Raw genomic sequence first — 20916 nt, forward strand, 5'->3', positions numbered from 1 at the left:
GCTCTTCACTGAAACCATAATTTAGCCCTATTTGCCTGGTTAGCACAAGCCACCTGGTAGCTGTTATTTTTGCTCAACCAGGCACTTCCATGTCTATAAAACTTTCCCCATTTTTAAATTAATCTGGCTTTTAACACCAATCCCCTGATCAAACACTGACAAACACTCTCTGCTTGTTAGCTGCTCTGAGATGAAGTAACAGACCCCTGTCATGCTGTTTTGGACAGTGCTAAATTGTACCACAGCACATGCATGCCTCTCAGGTAGCTGCCAAGCAGGACTTGATTCTAGAGAAGCTGCTATCAGAAACAAACACTAATTTGAAGTTTTTTCAAACAAAGTTACCCACTGCAAAACAGCCTTTCAGCAGAGGCTTTTTGTCTCATGATGTGGATGTGTCCAGGCCATAATGGGCCTGTTTTAACCAGCTCAGGAACACCTGACTGACACTTCCACCCCAGTGTACCTCCATAGGGTGCAGGCAGCTGGGCTGGGGTGCTTGCTTGTCTGGCAGTGTTTACTCCATTAAACAAGAGAATCTGAACGTCACCGACATCTTTTCATAAAAATCCTTTCTTTAGGATTTTTCCTTCTGGGAAGCTGAGGCCCCAGAGAAAGAATGTAAACAATGGTTATCTGCTGCTGTGGAATGCATCAGGTGCACCTGTGATTGGCCCATGATGGATGTACACAATTAATGGCCAATCAAGGACCAAGCTCTCTCTGGGACAGAATCAGAGAGAGCTCCTTTGTTATTCATTTCCTTTTCTGTTCTTAGCTTAGCCAGCCTTCTGAGAACTTTTCCTTCTATTCTTTTTAGTATAGTCATAATGTAATATATATATCATAAAATGATAAATCAAGCCTTCTGAACATGAGGTCAACATTCTCGTCTCTCTCTTCACCCTGAAGACCCTTGCAAGCGCTGTAACATCTGAATATCTTCTGAATCACAGAATCCCCCATGTTGGAAGGGACCCACGAGCATGACCCAACTTCCTGCTCCTTGCAGCACTGCCAAAAACTAAACCTCCCAGACATGACCTCCATGGCTTCTTGAGCTCTGGCAGGCTTGGTGCCACGGGCACTTCCCTGGGAACCTGTTCCAGGGACCAAGCACCCCTCAGCAGAGCCCTTCCCAATGTCCAGTTTCCCCTTCCTCTTGTCCTGTTGGGGTCACCAGAGCAGGACCAGCACCTCCCCTCCACTGACCCCCAAGGTGGGTCCAGCCTGCCCACAGAGCCCCCTTCTGTCACAGACATCTTTTTGTGAAAATAATTTTCTTGGGATTTTTTCTTCCTGAGAATCTGAGAGGCTTCAGGAACAAAACGTAAACAATGGTTATCTGCTGCTGTGGAATGCAACAGGTGCATCTGGGATTGGTCTCATGTGCTTGTTTGTAATTAATGGCCAATCACAGTCAGCTGGCTCGGACAGAGAGTCCAAGACAGAGCCTTTGTTATCATTCTTTTCTTTTCTATTCTTAGCTTAGCCAGCCTTCTGAGATGAAACCTTTTCTTCTATTCCTTTTAGTGTAGTTTTGATGTAATATATATCTTAAAATAATAAATCAAGCCTTCTGAAACATGGAGTCAACATTCTTGTCTCTTCCCTCATCCAAAGACCCCTGTGACCACCGTCACAGCCTTCTCCTATCCAGGCTGACCAACACCAGTGACCTCAGCTGTTCCTTTTAAGTCTTGCCCTAAATAATTTCTATTCTCATCTCAAGAGCCTTGCACTAATGTCTGGAGACAGTCCCAGATTGAGCACACATTTGTGTGCAGTCCCTGAGCCATGCACAGCCCAGGGCTGGGCCTCCCAAAACCTGCTGTCAGCTCCTTCAAAGAAGTGAGAGGAACTAGTTAGAGTAGTAAGTATTAATCATATTAATCCTTTCTCTGAGGTGTAAGGTTATTTCTTTATTAATAAATAGAAGAAAAACCTCAGAGATAAACTATCACAAGGGAAGGAAGTGGAAAAGGCTTGTTTTCTCAAGGAATGGCTGAGGTTAAGCAGGTATAACTAGAAGTTTTTCTGCTGTGTTTCCCCCACCCCTCTCAGCAGTCTAGCTGTTTCTACCCAAGCTCTTAAGGAAATAACCAAATTTTCAGTCAATGTAATGTCAAATAGCACAAAAAATCCCTCAATCCCTCACAATCATATCTTGTATTGGCATCCCTGTGACAGCATCCACACACCCCTCATGTCTACAGCCTGGTAATTTCTGATGGTTGTCCTCTCCTCACTTAAGCTGCAGCTTTGGATCTCAGGAAAGTGAAATATTGACACTGAAAGTGAAAGAGAAATTCGTCTCTGTGATGAGCAGTGATTTGGCATAGAAGCTGTCAAACCATGGCAGTGTTTCACAACTGCCACAGAATAATGAAAATGTTCTTTAAAACCCTGTGACAATTGCAAAGTGAGACAGAAAATGAAGCTGCAGCCCCTGTGTGTGAGCATCAACCTCTGCTCTGGACTGCACTGCCAGTCTGAGTGGGAACAAGCCCTGAGAATCAACAGCAAAAAGGGACAGCAGAACACTGTGCCTTCCCATCTCCCCTGAGGCCAAATAAGTCATTACTGGAATCCTATTTTGGAGCAAACAGAACTGCCAGGACCCCAAGGAGCTCCTTGCACAGGATCAGCCTTGGTGGTCCCTCAGCCCCACCTCACCTGGGGCAGGTGGCTGGAGCCTCCCACAAGAAGAGGCCACCCAAGACAAGCAAAGCCAGGTGAGGCTGGAAAGAGTCTCAGCTCATTTGAAAATCCACTGACCAGCCCAGGGCACAATTCCAGGCTTTTAGAGAATGCAGTTGACATAACAAACATGCTTTTTCAGGAATCAAAATAAAGCTGATGCACACAAAGCTTCAAATTCTGCAGAATCCATAAGTACTTGAACTTGCTCACCTGACTGTCAAACAGCAAACCCCTTTCTTTACAAACAGGATCTACACAGATTCTGTCTTGCCACAATTCCTGAAAAGCTGCTGATAATTTTAGTGATTCAAACTTTGCCTCCCTGCAAGCATTTCTGGACTTTATGAAAGCTCAAGACTTATATACTTTAGACACCTGGAGATTTTCACAGGTCACCAGGGAACTTGAGTGTTGAGCTCATGCCAGAAGTTTGAACATTTGAGGAGTGAGCAGAGGCAAGCAAATATTTGAGGTATTTAGGCTCCCTCAAAGGTACCACAGCCAAGCACCTAAGTGACAGAGTACCTGCAGAAACACAAAGGTTTGGGAGGTCACTTTTATCAGCATGGAGCAGATCTTAAGAGATTTGGGAACATCATCCAACACCTTTACCTCAGCCTTCAGTGCTTAGCAAAGCACACCAGGCCTGCAGGGAAAAGCCTGATTAGCCTCAGGGCTTTTAATCACTGTTGTGATTTTATATGAAGTCCAAGTGCAAAGGTGGGGCAGGAGGGGCATTTAGCAGAGTTGCTATGAGGCCAGAGAAAATATGAGATTACATTGAGATGGAAGATTGGTATTATCAAATCAATACTGTACAATAAATGTAGCAAATGAGTTAATCCAATTAGCTGAGTGGAGCAAGATCAATGTGCTGGTGGAACAGAAAGATTGCAAGAGGCTAAAATTAAATGCACCCAAGAGAGAGGAGCAATGAAAACAATCCTCTAAAACAATGGGCTTTGGTGGCTGTGTAAGTTTGAAAACTGAACCTGAGCACAGATGTCATCTTGGAATTTTTGGAGCATTTATCCCAGAGAATGAACTGGGACAAGTTTCTCCACAAGTAACAATGTCAGAATTCTGCTTGTTAAACTGTTTGCTAAATACCTTTGCACTGTAATACACTGACAAGGAATAAAACCATCTCTGTAACACTGTAGCTACTTGCAAAAGCTTATTAACTCCTACCACAGCCCCCTTGTCCCCTTGTGAGTATTGCAGCAGGCAGATTGAGCAGGGAGCTGTGGAAATAACAGGGAGGAGGAGGCAGCCATGGTGAGAAGGACTCACAGTGAGGAAGAACAGGAATTTTGGGCAGTTCCCAACACTGCAAGGGAAGATCTGAGCTCACATCCCATCAGCCCATGGCCATGTGTGCACAGCACACACAAGGAACAGCAGAGCAGTCTGCTAAGCAATAATTCCAGGTAAGCACAGAAGGAAAGGAAAACTCTCCCTGAATGGGGAAGCTCATGAAAACTGATTTATGTGTGCATGTATTAAAATTCTCTCTGCACTGAGCATTTCAGAATTGAAGTTTCACGTGCAGCTCGAAAGCAAGGCAGAAGCCAAAATGTTGGGAAGAAGACCATCTCTTCAGAGGATTAGGAATTAAGTTAACTGCACATTAGAGATAAAATAGTGGAGCGCTTGTCTTTATTCTCAATAATAAACCATAAGGCATTAAGCTACAAAGCACGATTAACTCCTTTCAACTGCTCACCACTACTGCTGAGACAGCAATGTGGCACTTGCACAGAAACACTAAAAAATGCAGTGATTAGGTTAATTTTAAGTGAATTTAGGGCAGGCAAAAATGCTCCAGGGCAACCCAGGAGGGATATGTCTTTGTTGCTGTAAAGAGCAGCCTAAGCACCTGCAGTGTTAGAATGAATTCCTCAAACCCCAAAATCATTCATGGTTTGAAGTGACCAGCTCTGGGGCTGGGCATGTCACTCTGGCTCCCTCCTCTCCTTCCTAACTCGTGAATCACCTGGGTACCTAAAATACCAGCCCTGCAGTGCTGTCAGCCAGGCTGGTGACAAGGATGGACCTGGGGAACCACAGAGAGCTCATCCCCTCCTCCTCTAGCAGCTCCATACAGTCTGGAGCTTCATGTTTCTCTGTTTGGGTTCCCTGTTTATAAACTGTTCTTACAGACATGACAAAATCCCAAACCAAACAACCAAACAACACTTTATTCTGTGAGATACAGGGATACTAAACAAACAGGCCACTTTGACCATTAAACAATCAGCTCAACACATACAAGGTATCAGCAAAGCCCATGACTTACCAGGCTCTGGGGAATAAAAACACTCTCCACAAGATGGACAAAGCTCTGTCCGCAGTGTGTACCAGCAAGTCTTCAACTACTCTCTAGATCCAGTGAAATACTAAATTTATTATCCTGGTCTGGTTTAGGACAGCTGGAAGAAGAGAAGGAACAGAGAACAGAGCAAACTTCACAGCCCCCCTGCCTCCAAGTCAGTTGAGACTTGGTGCTCAGAAGCCTAAGAACAAACACCTGCACACTTCCTCCTCTACCACCACCTTCCACCTGTGGGAGAAGCTCATCTGAAAGTGATTGGTTTTATCATCCATCAAATCCTACCCTAAAGTGCTTCTTCACTGCCTGAAAAAACTACAACCCTTAAACCACTGAAAAAGTTGTTCAGCATAGAAGCTGTCAAACCATGGCAGTGTTTCACAACTCCCATAGAATAATGAAAATGTTCTTTAAAACCATCAAATCCTACCCTAAAGTGCTTATTTAAAGTGCTCATGAAAAAACTCTGGCACCAAAGCCCATCCTGTTACAACACAGCTGTAGCCTTGTTTTTGCACAGTTTTGGCTGTTCCATACCTGGGCCACCTTTTCCTGCATTACAGAACCTGACACAGCTGACAGACCCAAACCAAACCAAACCTGAACAATGCAACAGCTCCACAAGGACAGCTGAGGTCACCATGGCACAACCTGCAGCTGCTGCTTTGGGGTGAGGCAGCAATTCCCCCTCACTCCCATTCTGGCAGCTCTGTGAGCTCCTAGGCACAGCACCAAACCCTTTGAGCCATGTATGATGTGCTACCTGTGCTGGAGGACAAGCCTCCAGGCACACAGGGACAGCTCAGGAGCTGGAGCTCTGTGGTGGCCTTTAGGCTTGGCCCAAAGCAGGGCTGAGTGCCACACAAACACACTGTGTGCCAGGCTGGGCCCTGAGGTGTTTGCCACCAAAGCACGCAAGGCAGAGTTAGAGCTGATGAAAATTTTCCAGGAAAACATTGGAAAAAGGCAATGAATCAAAATGAAAATGCTTCCTGGAATGTACTCTCTCCCAACAACAGGGGCCAGTTCCCCATAGACTCTCAGGCTGCAGGGATTTCACAACATCACAGGCAGAGCAGACACATAAATCACCTGAAGGGCTTTTGGTTTAACTCTGCAGCACCAGCCTTAGGAAAGTTGTGTCTACTGAAGCTGGCAGAACTTTCAAATTCAAGGTCTGTGCACCCTTCAGGGAAAACATGAGAAGGGAGCCTTTGGTCATAATTCAAAGAAAAATACTGTCAGTAGAAACTTCTCTGGGATCCTCTGGTCTGATAGATGTCAGCATTTTGGGAACCTGAAAGGCTGGTTACTGCAAAGACCCAGTTCTTGACTTAGCAGTCCAGGGAGGCTTGGCTTGCTCTGGAATAGACTCAGGGAAACCCCACAGAGAGCTTGAACTCTGCTTCCTGAAGCTGGTATGGTCCCAGCTCTGCTTGTCCTGTTGGCAAACAACCTCAGGCTGTGGCTGTGCATTAGAAACTACTACCTCATTGTGGGTAAACATTTCAAAATTACATTTCCTGTTTTGTCTTTAAAAGTTATCAGGAGAATATCATTCTCCACCCAGAAGAGTGACATTTCCTGTTTACTGTTTTCATAGATCTATAGGATGGAGATTCAATGGATAATACACATGAGGAAATCTGGATAATTTGGCTCATCTTGGTACTAGAAAGACAATGCAAATCTGAGTCTCTTACTGACCTGCAAAGGCAAATTTGGGCATCACAACCCCAAAGTGGTGCCCTTGGCAGACAGCCTGTTCAGCTTTACTGAATCAATCAAAATAGATGATTTTGCCCTAACTTTTCCCAAAGCATATCTAATAAACTGTTCCATACCTGTGACAAATTCAGGAACTCCTAAGATTTCTCTGATGTTCACCAGTGAGAAAGTTTATTATTACCTTCAACAGGTTTTCAGCTACCTACAGGAAAAAAAGATTCACACATAATCATCAGCCTCTGTCTTTGAAACACTTGCAGGTTCAAAAATTCACACTAAAATTTTTTTTAATTTTACAACTGAGTTCCCATTAATTTCCTTTTTAGATCTTCTGTTCATCTCCAACTTAGGGAACCTGGGATCCTTCCTCCAAAGCATAAACATCCCCACACAAAATCCTTCCCTGGCATAAAGTTATGGCACTGGTGTTTTTCACATCAGATATTACACAGGTGCTAGCTCATCCAAAAGCATCTTTTGGGTGGCTTTGCTTTGCCACCAAATAGAAAAGCCATCTAAAGAATCCACCTGAACTTCCTGAAGACAGCCACATGCCAAAAAGACCAGATAACAGCAAACCAATCTTCCTCTGTAGAGCCAAAACTCCAATCTAGTATTCTAGATAAAAGAAAACCCTACCATTTTAAACTTCATCATCACACTTTGTCCCCACCAATGCATATTTGTGAGGGCCTTTTGCTATCTCGATGAGTTAAGTGTGAAGTTTCCCTGATGGGATACATTTAAAATGAAAATCAAAAGCATGAATCACCAAGTGCAGTGTTGCAGAGCTGTCTTCTTCTTTTTCTGTTGGATTCTCAGGTTTGGCAAAGTGCTGAGCTCACACACCAGAATGTTGCAGGCATTTGTGTGCATGGTATATTAAAAGGAAAAGTCAAGGGCATTCCTGGTTTAGCCCTTCAGTGACAGGGAAATTCAGTCCTGTACATTTGGGGAGAAGGTTGTCAAAGGGACATGCACAAAAACAAAGCCCAGTTTGATCCCACACTAGTCCAGATGTCAGAACTTTGTAGAAATTCATGTAAATGATCAATTAGGCAGAGATCCACCTACTCCATGTGAAATTTACTCGAAATAGACTGTTCTCTGTTTCATCAAGTAGTCATGGGACTATTCAGAGCAAAGTTTGCTAAGCCAAAGCTGCAGAGGCAGGGAACAAGCTGACAGAGTTTAGAATTAGCAGTGATATAGAGTTCTTGCATTCATTACAGGATAATTCTTAAAATCCAATGCCCACTTTGATTGTAATCCCTCCAAATTCAAGATAAAACTAAGTAATCTCCAGAATAGACTTAGACATTGCTAATGAGCATTAGAAATTGTAACTGGGGGAAAAAAGAAACAACCAAAAACCATGATGAAACCTCTCATATAGAATTCCTAATAATAGATGTTAAAAGTTCTTTACAAGAGGCAAAAGGGGGAGAGTCTTATCAAAAGAAAAAAAAGTTACAGGTTCTCAATAGTCCTCTTAAGACAGAAACAGATCTCAAACTGGTCCTTTTCTTTGAAATCAAATTTTAAAACAGGCAATCATCTGCATAAACACACTAGAGAACAATATACAATTTACCTGCTCACAACTGGTGTGAGAACAAATTTTATGTCTAATTCCACACAGTCTGGCTGTATCCCTGTGATCCCAGAGCTCACGAGTCCCAGTGTCACAGTAAATGTACACAACGATGGGGCACACACAATTTCCTGTTCAAAAACACTGGAGGTCCTGGTTCTTCCACCCCAGGTGGAGAATGCAGCCCATCCTGGGCCAGAAATGAGTGACCACTGCCTGTCCCTGCTGTCCTGCTGTCCATCCAGCCCCACAGGCTGCCTCAGTGCATGTCACAGAATTACAGGATGCACTGGTTGGAAGGGGCTCATCAGGATCATCCAGTCCAGCTCCTACAGCAGAGAGTCAAAGACCAGTTACCCTGTGGCTTCAAGTGCAATTATTTTGTTACAAACAGCTAGGCTTTAATATGCACTCAGAATCTGCTGAGTTGGAAGGGTCCCACAGGGACCAGAACCCAACTCCTGCCCTGCACAGCACCATCCCCAAAAGTCACTTCATGCCTAGGACTATTGTCCAAATGTGTCAGGATGGTGTTTACGAAAAAAACCTTTTCCAACTCAAACCTGTCTAACAAAGGACAACTTACGTGAAGAAATAAACCACCAAATATCAAATATTTCCCTTATACCCCAGCATGTTGCTTTCTTTTAAAGTCAAAAGTGTGAAATCACACAGGTTATTGGGGAAGAGGAAACAAGGTGAATGTGGGTGACAGAAATTTCAAAAGAGAGAGAGGATTTGTAGGGCGTTTCCTTCCCTTTCCCTAAACAAGCCTTTTTCCTTTCTTTAATTCTTACTTTTAACCAGATTTATATGAACCTGCAGCCCACCATAGTGACCTTTGCTGGTTGTTCTGCTGCTGTCTCCAGTTTGTCCTTCTGAGGGCTGAGGGCACGGGGACCAAAGCCCGGGGCCGTCGTTCGGAAGTGCTGCCAGAGAAAGAACCGCGTTTGATGACTCATTTTATGGCAAATAAACGAACACATGTAAACCCCAGCCTGTCGCACCTGCTCCTTTTCCCACTTCATTTTCCCATCACCTCAGGCGACACATGAACTTACAGGCTGTGTGGTTTTTTCCAGCCTGTGCTTCAACTTGCTGCCTTTCTCAAGATGCCTTTATCAAAATGAATGCCAGCCTGACTCCCACCCGAGCACCGCGCGGCTCTGACACAGGGAGATGCCGAGAGCTGTGGAGAGCTCGAGGCAGGGCAGGAGGGCTCCCGGCAAGGCAGGCAGGATCCATCCGAGGGCCGAACCCGCCCGCCCGGCCTCACAGCCGCTTTCCCAGCCCGCGGTCCCCCTCTAGTGCCTCAGCGCGCGGCCGCGCCGCCATCTTGGGCGGCCTTTCCTTCTCCCACACCGCCCTCTGCAGCTCCATCGCGGGCCGTGCCGAGTAGAAAAAACATTAAATTCTATAATATCGTGTAAAAAGTCCTTACTTATATTACCAGAGGACTATTATGATCATCCAGGACAGACTGCGCAGCGCAGACCCTCCGTGTTCCCCAGTACACCAACACCTCACAGGCCTGGCTGCCTCAGCAGCAGCGCAGGGTCTCTCGTGTGCATCTGACAAAAATCTCTCATTTTATTCCACAAAAATGCCAGATTCAGGCGGTATCAAATAGCACTAAAGATGCTCCACAAGTTCCTGCATCAGCCGTGTTTTGGTCCAGTATGGGACAGGTGCCCCAGAGAGCAGGGCTGGCCCACACAGGCACCAACACCTGCCTGCCCCAGCTGTATTTTGTTAAAGAGATTCTTCAAAGCCACAGATTAGTACATTGCTGTAGTAGTCAGTGATGTATTAACTGCTGCAAAGCTCCAGATGCTCTGTAAGCCACAATAATACAGTTAAGTGGAAAATGAGTCATTTAAAACCATAATGCCTGTCATAGCATGACTCCACTGACAACGAGCCCCAGCGATAACACTGTGAGGTGGATGAGACATGTTCACCAAGGCTGCCTGTGACAGGATCACAGAATCACAGAACCACAGGAATCACAGAACCACAGAACCACAGGGCCACAGAATCACAGAGCCACAGAATCACAGGATCACAGAACCACAGAATCACAGAACCACAGAGCCACAGAGCCACAGGATCACAGAACCACAGAGCCACAGAGCCACAGGATCACAGAACCGCGGAACCATAGAATCCCAGAATCACAGAACCACAGGATCACAGAATCACAGAAGTGACTAGCTTGGAAAAGACTTTTGAGATTGTTGACTCCACCCTGTGACCTGACACCACCTTGTCACCAGATCATAGTTCTAAGTGCCACATCCAGTCTTTTCTTAAACACTTCCAGGGATGGTGACCCCACCACCTCTCTGGTCAGGCCGTTCCAATTCCCAATCACTCGTTCTGTGATGCTCTGCCCTGGGGGCAGTCACTGCTACCAGGAGTCTTCCCAGTATCGGGGTGCTGAGGTGCCCCTGCCCTCTCTGGGGTGTTCAGGTGCAAGCCCCCATCTCCTCAGCACAGTTCCCCACCTCACTGCACCTCGGATCATGGCAAATGCTATTCTTACCTGCTGCTGTTCCTCCCAGGAGAGCAGTGCTGGTCCCCAGGTTCGGGCTGTGAGGAGGCAGAGCTCAGTTCTCCTCCGAGCAGCCCCAAGTTCATACCACAGTGCCCTGGGACCAGCTGGAGACTGGCTCCTCTCAGATACCCACCTGGGGCCCTGCAGACACAGCACTGTCCAGCACTTGCTGTGGGCAGTGTGGGCATGGCTGGTGTGAGGAGGGAGACGAAGGCTCCACCAGCCTCCCTCCTCTGGCCAGACAGCAGCTGAAGCAATGTGGGCCATGCTCTGCTGCTCCTCATGCATCCCTCATCCCTCTGAGAGGCAGGAGAGCAGCACCAGGGAAGGGCTGGCTCTCCTTTCACATGGCAAGGGCAATGAGAGTAGGGGAAAAAAAAAAACAAACCAAAAAAACCCCAGAGCCAAGCTTTCTGCTTGTATGGTGCAGACAGCTCTCATGATTTTCAATAAACCATTTTAATCTAAGTCCTTAGAAAACCTGGCAGGAATTTCTTTCCCCATCTCCAAATGAAGCAATTATCTCACTTAGTCCTTGGCTACTCCTTTCAAAAGCCAGGTAATGGGGAAAACAGACAGTTGTGCTGAGACTTTGAGGAGGTCATAGAATAGAATCATAAAATCTCCTGAGTTGGAAGGGACCCACAAGGATCGAGTCCAGCTCCTTGGGCTGACATACAGTAACTCATTCTGTGTTGACTGTTTGTAATAGAGAAGCATCTTTTATTCCCCTAACACAAGCACAATGTGCTTTGTTGCTGGTCTGTAGCAGCATGCAATTTAAACCTAACTCTCCAAAACACAATTGCCTCTATCGAGCAGAATGCTCTGGGCACGGAGCACTTCTAGTCCCTTGTATTAAATGTGACAAAGTAAGGTCACTCCTCAGTTAGCCTGAGCAGCGTCTGCCACTGCACTGCTGGGATTTCTGTCACTCAAGCAGGGGAACACGAGAGCTCCTCACAGAGCAGACTCTCATAAAAACAATTTACAGCTACATTCACCTTGCCCAGAACAGCAGAGCCGTCCCCTCTTGCAGCACAGCCTACACAGGTTTCAGGCTCTCTAATCACCCTCTTGCGGTACCACTGCAGAACAACATCTTTATCTAACAGGCCAAACCAAATCCAGTTCTGATCCACTGTTTTAGGATTAATGGAGACAAAACTTTCCTTTGGGCTGGCAGTAACTGGACATTGTTGGATACCTTTCCCTCTTTTTGTAAATCAAATTAACTCCAAACACACCATGGTGACCCCAAATACACTGAGGCCCCAAAAAAGGCACTACTGAAAATCCTTAGAAGTTTATGCTTGCATTTTTAGTTGTCTGTAAAAGAAAAAATAAAAAAAAATCCCAAGCTTTTGATGCTAATGGAATTTCTGCTGCATAAAACCAACCCACACAATGACACTGATTCAATGGAAACTATTAAAGGGCTTTGAAGATGCAAAGCAAAAGATACATTTAATAAACATATTGTATATTTGATAGGTGACATCTTTATGCAATGAACTGATTCAATTCTTGCTTAATTATCTTGTCTTGAAACAAAGATGATTTTACTGGGGGTGGATGGCTCAGTTCCTAGGGCTAAATTCAAGTTTTTCAGTAGAGAAACATAAATTCAACCAAGAAAAATGCTGCACTCAGAGTGAGTTTCAGTACTGGGCAATATGATGATCAAAGGCCACATTAGGTGCTAAAATACAGCAAATCTGCCCTTAGTAACAGAATGACCACAGCCCTTAGCAGCTTGGCTCAATACTTGAACTACTTATCAATAAATAGGTAAAACCCATTCCTTCGCAGGTAGCTTTAGCAGTCTGAGATGCCACAATTAGTTAATATGGAAGGTTAAAAGTACTTTCTAGAACCAAAGGAGGAACTCAGGAACTCCTCATCTCCTGCCACCCTTGACTCTGCAATTTGCCTGATTTGGGTTTTTCTCTGTTCCCCAGTGGCTCTGGCATGAACTCAGTTGCCCTGGGTGACTCCTGAGGTCACTCAGGCAGTAGTGCCTGGTATCACACTGCTGACTCTGTGTTTGGGGCCCCCTGCACACTTCTCCTGTTTATAAAATGGGGATAATGCTGTACTGATGTCTGTATTACCAGAACCAGCAGAGGAAACATCAGATAGCAGTAAAACAGACATGTGAGATTGTGGGGTGCCACCAGGATTTTATACTCTGCTCCTTGCTGGATTGAGCTTCTTCCCTGGTGCTGTACCTGACAGCACATGTGCATTCTGATGTCCATAAATACCTGTTGCTGTATGCAGCCTCACAGTGCACAAATGAGGAGGGAGAGCTATTTTATGACCAGGAAATATCTTTGTGCTAACATGATTTCAGTTGCAAGATACCAGTGGAAAAAGAAAGGGGTGTGACCCCAACAGATACCAGCTGGGAACTTCCACCTTGCCCACAGGCACAAACAGTCCAAGCCCCTCCAGCTGGAGACAGGGCACAGGGAGAACAGTCCTCACCTGCAGCTCTGCTTCTCCTTGGCTAGCAAAAATGTGGAGTTTTTTATAAAGGTTTCCATGGCTCATTCACTGAAGCTTCAGTTTTAGTATGACTAAAAGGATTTTTGCAGTATAGCTGCACTGGACAATGCTCAGTTGCCCCAACCAAGGGCATCAATCATGGTGCAGTCAGAGGCAGGCTGTGTCCCAAAGAGCTTCATGTAAGGAATGGCCAGGATTGGGTTTTTACATGTGCAGGAAGGATCTGATGGGACCAGGACATCAGCAGGGCAGGAGGCAGCCCCACCACTCGTTTGCAATGCAATTCCCAACCAGCTGAGTTAGAGGCCAGCCTCCATCCAGAGCTCAGGCAGAGTCACACTCCAAGGGCAATTCTGACCATTTAACTGGAATCGTGCTCCAAATCACCTTCTGAATTCAATCACTGCCACTCCAAAGCTGGCAGGTGGAGTCCAAAGAAGGAAGTTGGTTTATCCAGGTGGGACTTAACCAAGCCAGTGTGGCAATAACAAAACCCTGTGTAACTGGAGTCCTCAGTCTCTGAACCATTGCTCTTCTTCCTTGCCAGAAACCAAGCAGTGAGCCAAGGACTCCTCTGGAAGTGCAGCACCACTGCTCTGTGACCTTGGTCCCTGTCCAGAGCCTTTCAGCAGAGACACCTGCACTTGTGAAGCTGTAATTAAGAGTTCAAATCTGCAAGAACCGTGCTAAACATTTCCTCAACGAGGCACAGCCACTACAAATGAAAATACTTGCAGAAAAATCGTCCCCAACCTCCATCTGCCTATCTTCCAGTCCAGCAAGGACTACAGTCTTCATGAGCTCCTACAGGCAAAGGTAAAAAGGAACAACAATATGACTTTTGTAAAAAAATCTGCAGTGTTTATTGCTGCCTCTGATAAGATTTAACTGCCCTAGGCCATGAAAGAGGACAGGACTGGCAAAGAAGGGAGCAGTAAGGTATGAAAAGCAGAAAACCAGGCTGGAGTTTAGTCTCAGTAAGGAAAATCAAAGATCCAAACATAGGAATTTAAAAAAGAAGAGACCAAGCATGGCATAAAATGAACAACATATTGGGAAACAAATGTTAGGACTGTTTTCAGATTCCCTTCCTAAACATTGTATTTGGCATCTCAGCTAGTGATAGCAAGCTGCTCTGTAGAAAATTAGTTGGAATTTGGGAAGATGGGACTTGAAAACATAAAGCAAAGCCCTGGTTGCTATAAAGCACACTGCGGGTTTTCTATGATCAAAATCTCACACAACCTACAGAATTAATGCCCTCATGACTCATTTCATTCCCACAGATGGTAGCTGCATGGTCTTTAAATGAAATTCATTTCTTAAACACAAGTGAATTGAAAAATAGAAGATTTAAGACAAATATCCTGAAGAGAAAACCCTTCAAAAAAGATCAAATTGTCTATATGTGCAAGATAACATCCCTATATCAAACTTCTGAAAAGCAGTGAATGCACCTGAAGAAGTTTAAAAGCATTAAAAATTCTTTTCCTTCTCTTACTACATCCTTCAGGCACACTCTTCTGAGCATCACCAGTACAAGAAGACTTGACATGTGGATCTTCCAAGGCATGGAGCACTGAAATTGAACTCAAAGGGACTGAAATGCCTCGATGCTTTCTGGACTCTGGGAGCGAGGGTTCATTGGCTTAACTGGGAATTAAGGACCATCAACAAGAGTTTGCTCACAAAGATCAGAGCCTGGACAATCAAGACCACGTTTCTCCCCTCCTGAAGACGCTGCCAGAGCTGTCAGGCTCCTCTGTAAGGATGAGATGAGCCTGGAAGATGATGCTCTCAATCAGACCCTGCCTTGTAGGGCCTCCCTTGCTGGCTCCAGCAGTTACATCCTCCCTTGGCCATCCAGTCCTGCCTTCTTCAGTAACTCAGCTTTTTAATGATGTGCATCCAGCAGACCAAGATTATGATCTAATTAAAATCTAATCCAAGTAGAGTGTTACTATATTTTTAAAGAATCTGGACAAGCCAAGGATCTGGTCTCCTTTCTGTTTCTTTTTCCCTGACAGCTCTAAGGATTCCAGTAAGATGGCTTAGGAAAGCTTGACATTTCCTTTCCAATTTTAACAGCTACTCCTGAACAAAACCCCACTGTTGGGAAAAAGGACTTCCTCCCCATAGCAACGATGGGGCACTGCACACAAAGAAGCACCTAGCAGTTTAGTTCACATTTTTTAATAACATGGCACAATTTACATTACACAAGTCTTCGCTGAGGAGGAAACATGCTGAAGATTGAGAGCCGCTTCACTTTTCTGTTCACATAGGATCTAGAAAGGACTTTATTACATACAGGATAAACAGCAAAAAGGTTTGTATATAACAATCTCTTTACAATACTGAAAGCTACCACTACGGTTCCAGTGTACATATTCCTCAGGGTTGGGACTTTTTTGTATTTTTCCTTTTGTTTGTAGAAAAAAAAAAAAAAGAAAAAAAAAGAAACACTGCACAACATCTGGAGTTCACAAAAATCTGAAGCTCACAACTAAACCTTCAGTTGACTACTAAAATAGATCTCTGATCATTAGAAACAAATGTTTGTAGTTAACTTTTTTCTTTTTTTTCTTTTTTTTTTGCCAAAACAGGGTAACAACTTCAGATAGCACTTTAATACACTAGAAGACCAATGGAACTAATTTTATTTCATACATATATTTTACAGTCCAGTAGACAAGATATTGAATTCTCTCTGATAAAGTCATATTCTCTCCAAATATTTAGACAAGAAACTTAACACATTATTAAAAAGTGTGTTATGAAAAGACAGATTTCAGAAGATTGATGCATATTTTTAAAAAAGACCATGTTCTTCAGGTTATTTCATGTCTTCTATGATTAGGGAACAACAAGGCTGACCTGTTAGCTATTCACAGACTTTATTACCAACTGAAATACAATAAATTCCATTATGAAATCTGCAATGGAGTTCATTAATTAAACTACTGATCCACAGTGAAAACATATCCATCATTTAGAAAAGTATTCACTTTCTTGTAGGATTTGTTTCAATGTAGTTAAAAATCACTTAACACAAAAAAATGTGTGTACAGATAAAAATGACACACTGGCAATAAAACCAGACATGAATGGCTATAAGCAGATGTTCTCCCCAAAATAAATTTGACATGTTTAGTGACAAAAGTTCTGGAAAATCTCCAGCATTCCATTATTACCATTTAACCCAGATTAATATGACTGAAACCCAATCTGCCATGACTCCATGTCAGTGATCACAGAGCACTAATCCTGACACCATCCAAGGGACACACGAGTTACAGTGACCTCAGCAGCCTGATGCAAGGGTTCACACAGAAAACTACACCTCTGAAGGGCTGTTTCTTCATCAAAACAAGAGAAGTAGGCTTCCATTAGAAAAAGCTTGTTCAGGGAAAATATGACTTTAATTATGTTGTGTGTTGAAAAGGCTCCTTTGAGTTATAAAGGCTTTTGTGAAAAGCCTTAAAATTCATTGCATAGTTGAAGGGGTTTAGCTGTCTATAACAATATAAGTAACACAGCATAAGCAGACTGTGTTGATCAATATTAAGTTTGCAAATAGCACAGTTTAAGAAGTATTAATGTATTATGTTACTTAATTTTATCTATTTACATTTGTACAAAGTAAAGCTTTCATCTTACCCTTTTTGCATATATGAACCATTAATCCATGAAGCAACCTTTTTACATAAATATCTACAATTGACTTCACTTCTGGTTTGAAAGAGCTTTGTAGGGTTGACATTGGTGGTGGCTTGTTTCTAGTCAAATCACTCAGACTGATGTCTTGTTCTTCAGTTCAAATTTTGAAATTTTTTAAGCTAGAAATAAAATAGAGTAGGAGACACGAGGAACATATGGAACATTGGCTAAAAGATCTGGAAAATTTCAACATATAATATACAAAAAAAATCATTTCAAAATCTTTGCACTCGGGTCTATACATATTGTACAGTGGGTCACATCCCCAGTCTGTATCAATGACTAGTAAGAAGGTCTTTATATTATGTTCATTTACAAGGTTTTTGTCCCTCTTCTCTGGTTTTCACTGAGTCTCGCTCTGCTTATCGAGCTTCAATGTCCTTGAGGGTGTGAGAGGGAGGCCTCTCTCTCATCTCTGTGGACAGAGGAGTAGTCCTTCTGGGAGAGCCGGGCCGCGGGCCCAGCGTGGAGATAAGAGGCGGCGGGGCACTGAGAGCTGCTGTGGGGGGAGTTTTATTGAGGAGGCCGTTCTGGTGTCCCGTGGGGGGACTGACGCGGGGGTAGTGCATGCTGGGCAGTCCTGGCGTGAGCAGGCCGGGGTGGGGCAGGTGCCCGTCCAGGGCGGCGGGGTGCACCGAGTGCAGGCGTGCGTGCTCGTAGTCCTCGCGGAGCATGTGCAGCCGCTCCCGCTCGTCCAGGTGCGCGCCCCGCTCGTGCTCCCGGCGCGGGTCCACGGACAGAGGGTGGTGGTGGTGGTGGTGGTGGTTGTAGTCGTGAGGTTCCCGATCCCTGAATGACCTGTCTGCTTCGTACAACCTTGGCGTAGAGAGGCGATGGAGGGGGTCATTTCTTAGCAAAAAGTCTCTGCCCAGGGGGTCTCTCCGATGAATATCCAGCTCTCTGTAGGGATCTCTCAAGGGATCTCTCATTGGATCCCAGTGGAAAGAAGGATAAGGGAAACGTTCTCCACCAGGAATTGGGCTAATTCCCATAAAAGGGGTCATCATGCGAGTCCTGTCCAGGCCACTGATGCTGTTCATGTGATGTATACCAGTTACACCTACAGTCATGGGCATAGACACTAAAGGACTTGGGTGGACGTTGGATGTGGATATAGGTGGTGGCTGATCAGATGACCTATGAGTCTGAGGTCCCTCAGGCTGAACATCATGGTCTTCCTTTCGCTCTTCCTTCACCTTGACTTCGTTGCTTTTCTTCGGGTTATCGTACGCCGGCTCGTTCTTCCTGTCGGCCTCGCGGTTGGAAGTGCTGTTGGGCCTGGTGCTCTCCACAACGGGGGGCCTGGCGTAGGGGGAAGGAACCCTGGGCATTTGCTTAGACTCTTCCACCACTCGGCTTTCATGGCTCAAGCCTTCTTTCTCCGAAACGTAGCTGTCCTTCACCTTGTGCTCTTCAACATTAATCTCCTTCCGAGATTCGGAGTGATCCCTCTCTCGTTCTTTGGGTTTCTCTTTTTCTCGAACCTCGGGATTCAGATGGCTCCTGATCTGCTCACTTGAGCTGCGGTTATGTCCGAGGGAGTTTACTGGATGGATAGGTGCTGGCGAAGGATGGCTGGAGTGTCTTTTCTCAATGCTCTCCCTACAAGAAAGAGAAGTGTGAAATGAAGGCATGAGAAGCTCTGCAAAGAAAACAAAGCATCAGAGTGTCTGGCTTTCTACTTGTGGCTTTGCAGAGAGCCGGCGACGTGCACCAGTAAATGCTCTCTGCCTGTGGCACACCAGAACTCCAGAAGAACATCCCATCTCTAAACTTGGCCTACTCTGTTATCTCATCAGAGCAGCTGCAGATCTCCAAAGCTGCTCTGTGAAGAATCTGACTGAGATCTCAAACACTGAACTCCACACAAGGCTCCCATGGACATCTAGTTCTAGGACATGTATTGCAAAGATTTTAAATGTTTGCAAAGAAGAGAGAGAAAAGTAAAAACATACTCATTTCATCCAAAAAGTGAGGGAATTAAATACAAATTACATGGTTAATAGTATTCTACCTACTTCTTCTTTTAAGAATACATTTGGGAAAATAGATTACTATTTTTCAAATGGCTTTTAAAAACATTTCCAGACCTATGTACACTACTAATTTCTCTCCTCTATTCTTTTCCAATGTTTAGCTTTTCAATTTACTTTTTGCAATTCCATTTACTTCAAGCTGAGGCAAAATCCTTTTGAGTACCACCAGTACCGATGGTGCCAACCCAGCCCTCTGACAGGAAGGCACTTCCCTGAGTGTGCAGTGACCCTCAGTGCAGGTGTTTAACAGAGCTGCCCATCACACAGAGTTTGTGTTGACCTCCGCAGCAGAGATAAATCTGCTCTGTCTGTCCATCCTTCAGGCTGGCTCTGAAAACATCATATCTGGAGTTAGCTGCTCCTCCGATGACCAACCCTTCCCATGTCTAGGTTAAAACAAGCTGAGCAGGACAGGGCCAATGCTACAAAGTCAGAAAATACTGCGAATTCATTCAATCTTTCAAACCTAATTACGGTGCACAAAAGTTTAGGGGATTATTGTCTGGCAGTGAACCAAAATCTAAATATGGAAATGGGTTCCATACCAATTATTTTCAGGAAGTAGTGTTGACCAGGAGTTGTTATGGGCAATGCTAAGTGAAAAAGCTCTCCCATTTAAAACTAATCAAATTCACAAGGTGAATCTAATCCCTCAGTTCCAATGATTTTAACCTCTTAGTAATTTCAATTGACCTCTGAGTTGGAATCTCTCCATAAGGACAGCTCTACATATTCAATGCTGCACACGTGCTGTTTGCTGAGCATGGAATTTCTGTTCCATGTAGGATAAGGGACAGTGTGCTGTTAAAGGCAACTATTATTTATGACCAGAAACTAAAACCCAGGAAGTTCCAACTCAACATAAGAAAGAACTTCTTTCCATTGACGGTGGCAGAGCACTGGAAGAGGATGCCCAGGGAGGTCTCTCTGAAGACAAACCCACCTGGCACTTTCCTGTGTCACCTGCTCTGGGTGGCCCTGCCTCAGCAGGGGGTTGGAATGGATGATCTCCAGAGGTTCCTTCTAACTCCAGCTATTCTGGGATTCTGTGGGAAGGGTAAGCAGTGAGGGGTCCCCTCAGCTGACATGGTGTGTCTCTGGGTGCCGGTGTCACCTGAAGGCTGGGTGTCACCAGCAGGTGACACTCTGGCCAGGATGAGCAGTACTGGCTGCTGAAGGGCAGCTCAGAGGGTGACTCCACAGTGAACATTTGCTCCTTCACCCATACAATTTCTGCCGCCTACTTCTTTTGCTGAGCTGTGCAAGATTTGTAGCTCTAGGTACTTTTGGACAGTGAAACTGCAGCAAATGCAGAAAAAATGCCTGGGAGAAGGAAACTCTCATTCTAATGTCACCAGGTACATCTTTTGGTGTGTCTAGACTGAACTGTTGAAACTGTCATTTCATGGGCCATGTCTGAGAGACCTCCAAAGTCCAGAATGTAAAAACTTGGAAAACACTTGGAAGACAGAGCCCTGCCTGGTCTGTACTGTCCAGCACTTCTCTGCTTGGGATCAGGTGCTGCCTTCATTCAGTGGGACCTGAACAGTCTGGAAATCACATCCTGGCTCTAATTTCCCTCCACTTGCTTTCCACCAAGAGCTGAGGCATTTAGCAGCTTCCACATCTGGACACAGGGAGACCAAGTCAAGGCCCTCCAGTGAAGGATTCTCAATGTGAAGGTTCAATTCCTTTACTTTGCTGGGAAAACACTGGATTGTGGGCTCTGCAATGC

General features: G+C 44.8%; 1 protein-coding gene across 2 annotated transcripts in view; it reads right to left on the minus strand.

Moving 5' to 3' along the window:
- Positions 1-15662: 15662 nt before the first annotated feature.
- The window catches only part of AUTS2 (activator of transcription and developmental regulator AUTS2), an 803165-nt gene continuing 797911 nt past the window's right edge, over positions 15663-20916 (minus strand). For both annotated transcript variants that reach the window (XM_058817763.1, XM_058817762.1), the window contains one exon: positions 15663-18747. In XM_058817763.1, coding sequence (XP_058673746.1) covers positions 17508-18747 — 1240 coding nt within the window. In that variant the 3' untranslated portion in view covers positions 15663-17507. The remainder of the gene's footprint in view (positions 18748-20916) is intronic.

This window comes from Ammospiza caudacuta, chromosome 20 (assembly GCF_027887145.1).
Source record: "Ammospiza caudacuta isolate bAmmCau1 chromosome 20, bAmmCau1.pri, whole genome shotgun sequence".
NCBI lineage: Eukaryota > Metazoa > Chordata > Aves > Passeriformes > Passerellidae > Ammospiza > Ammospiza caudacuta.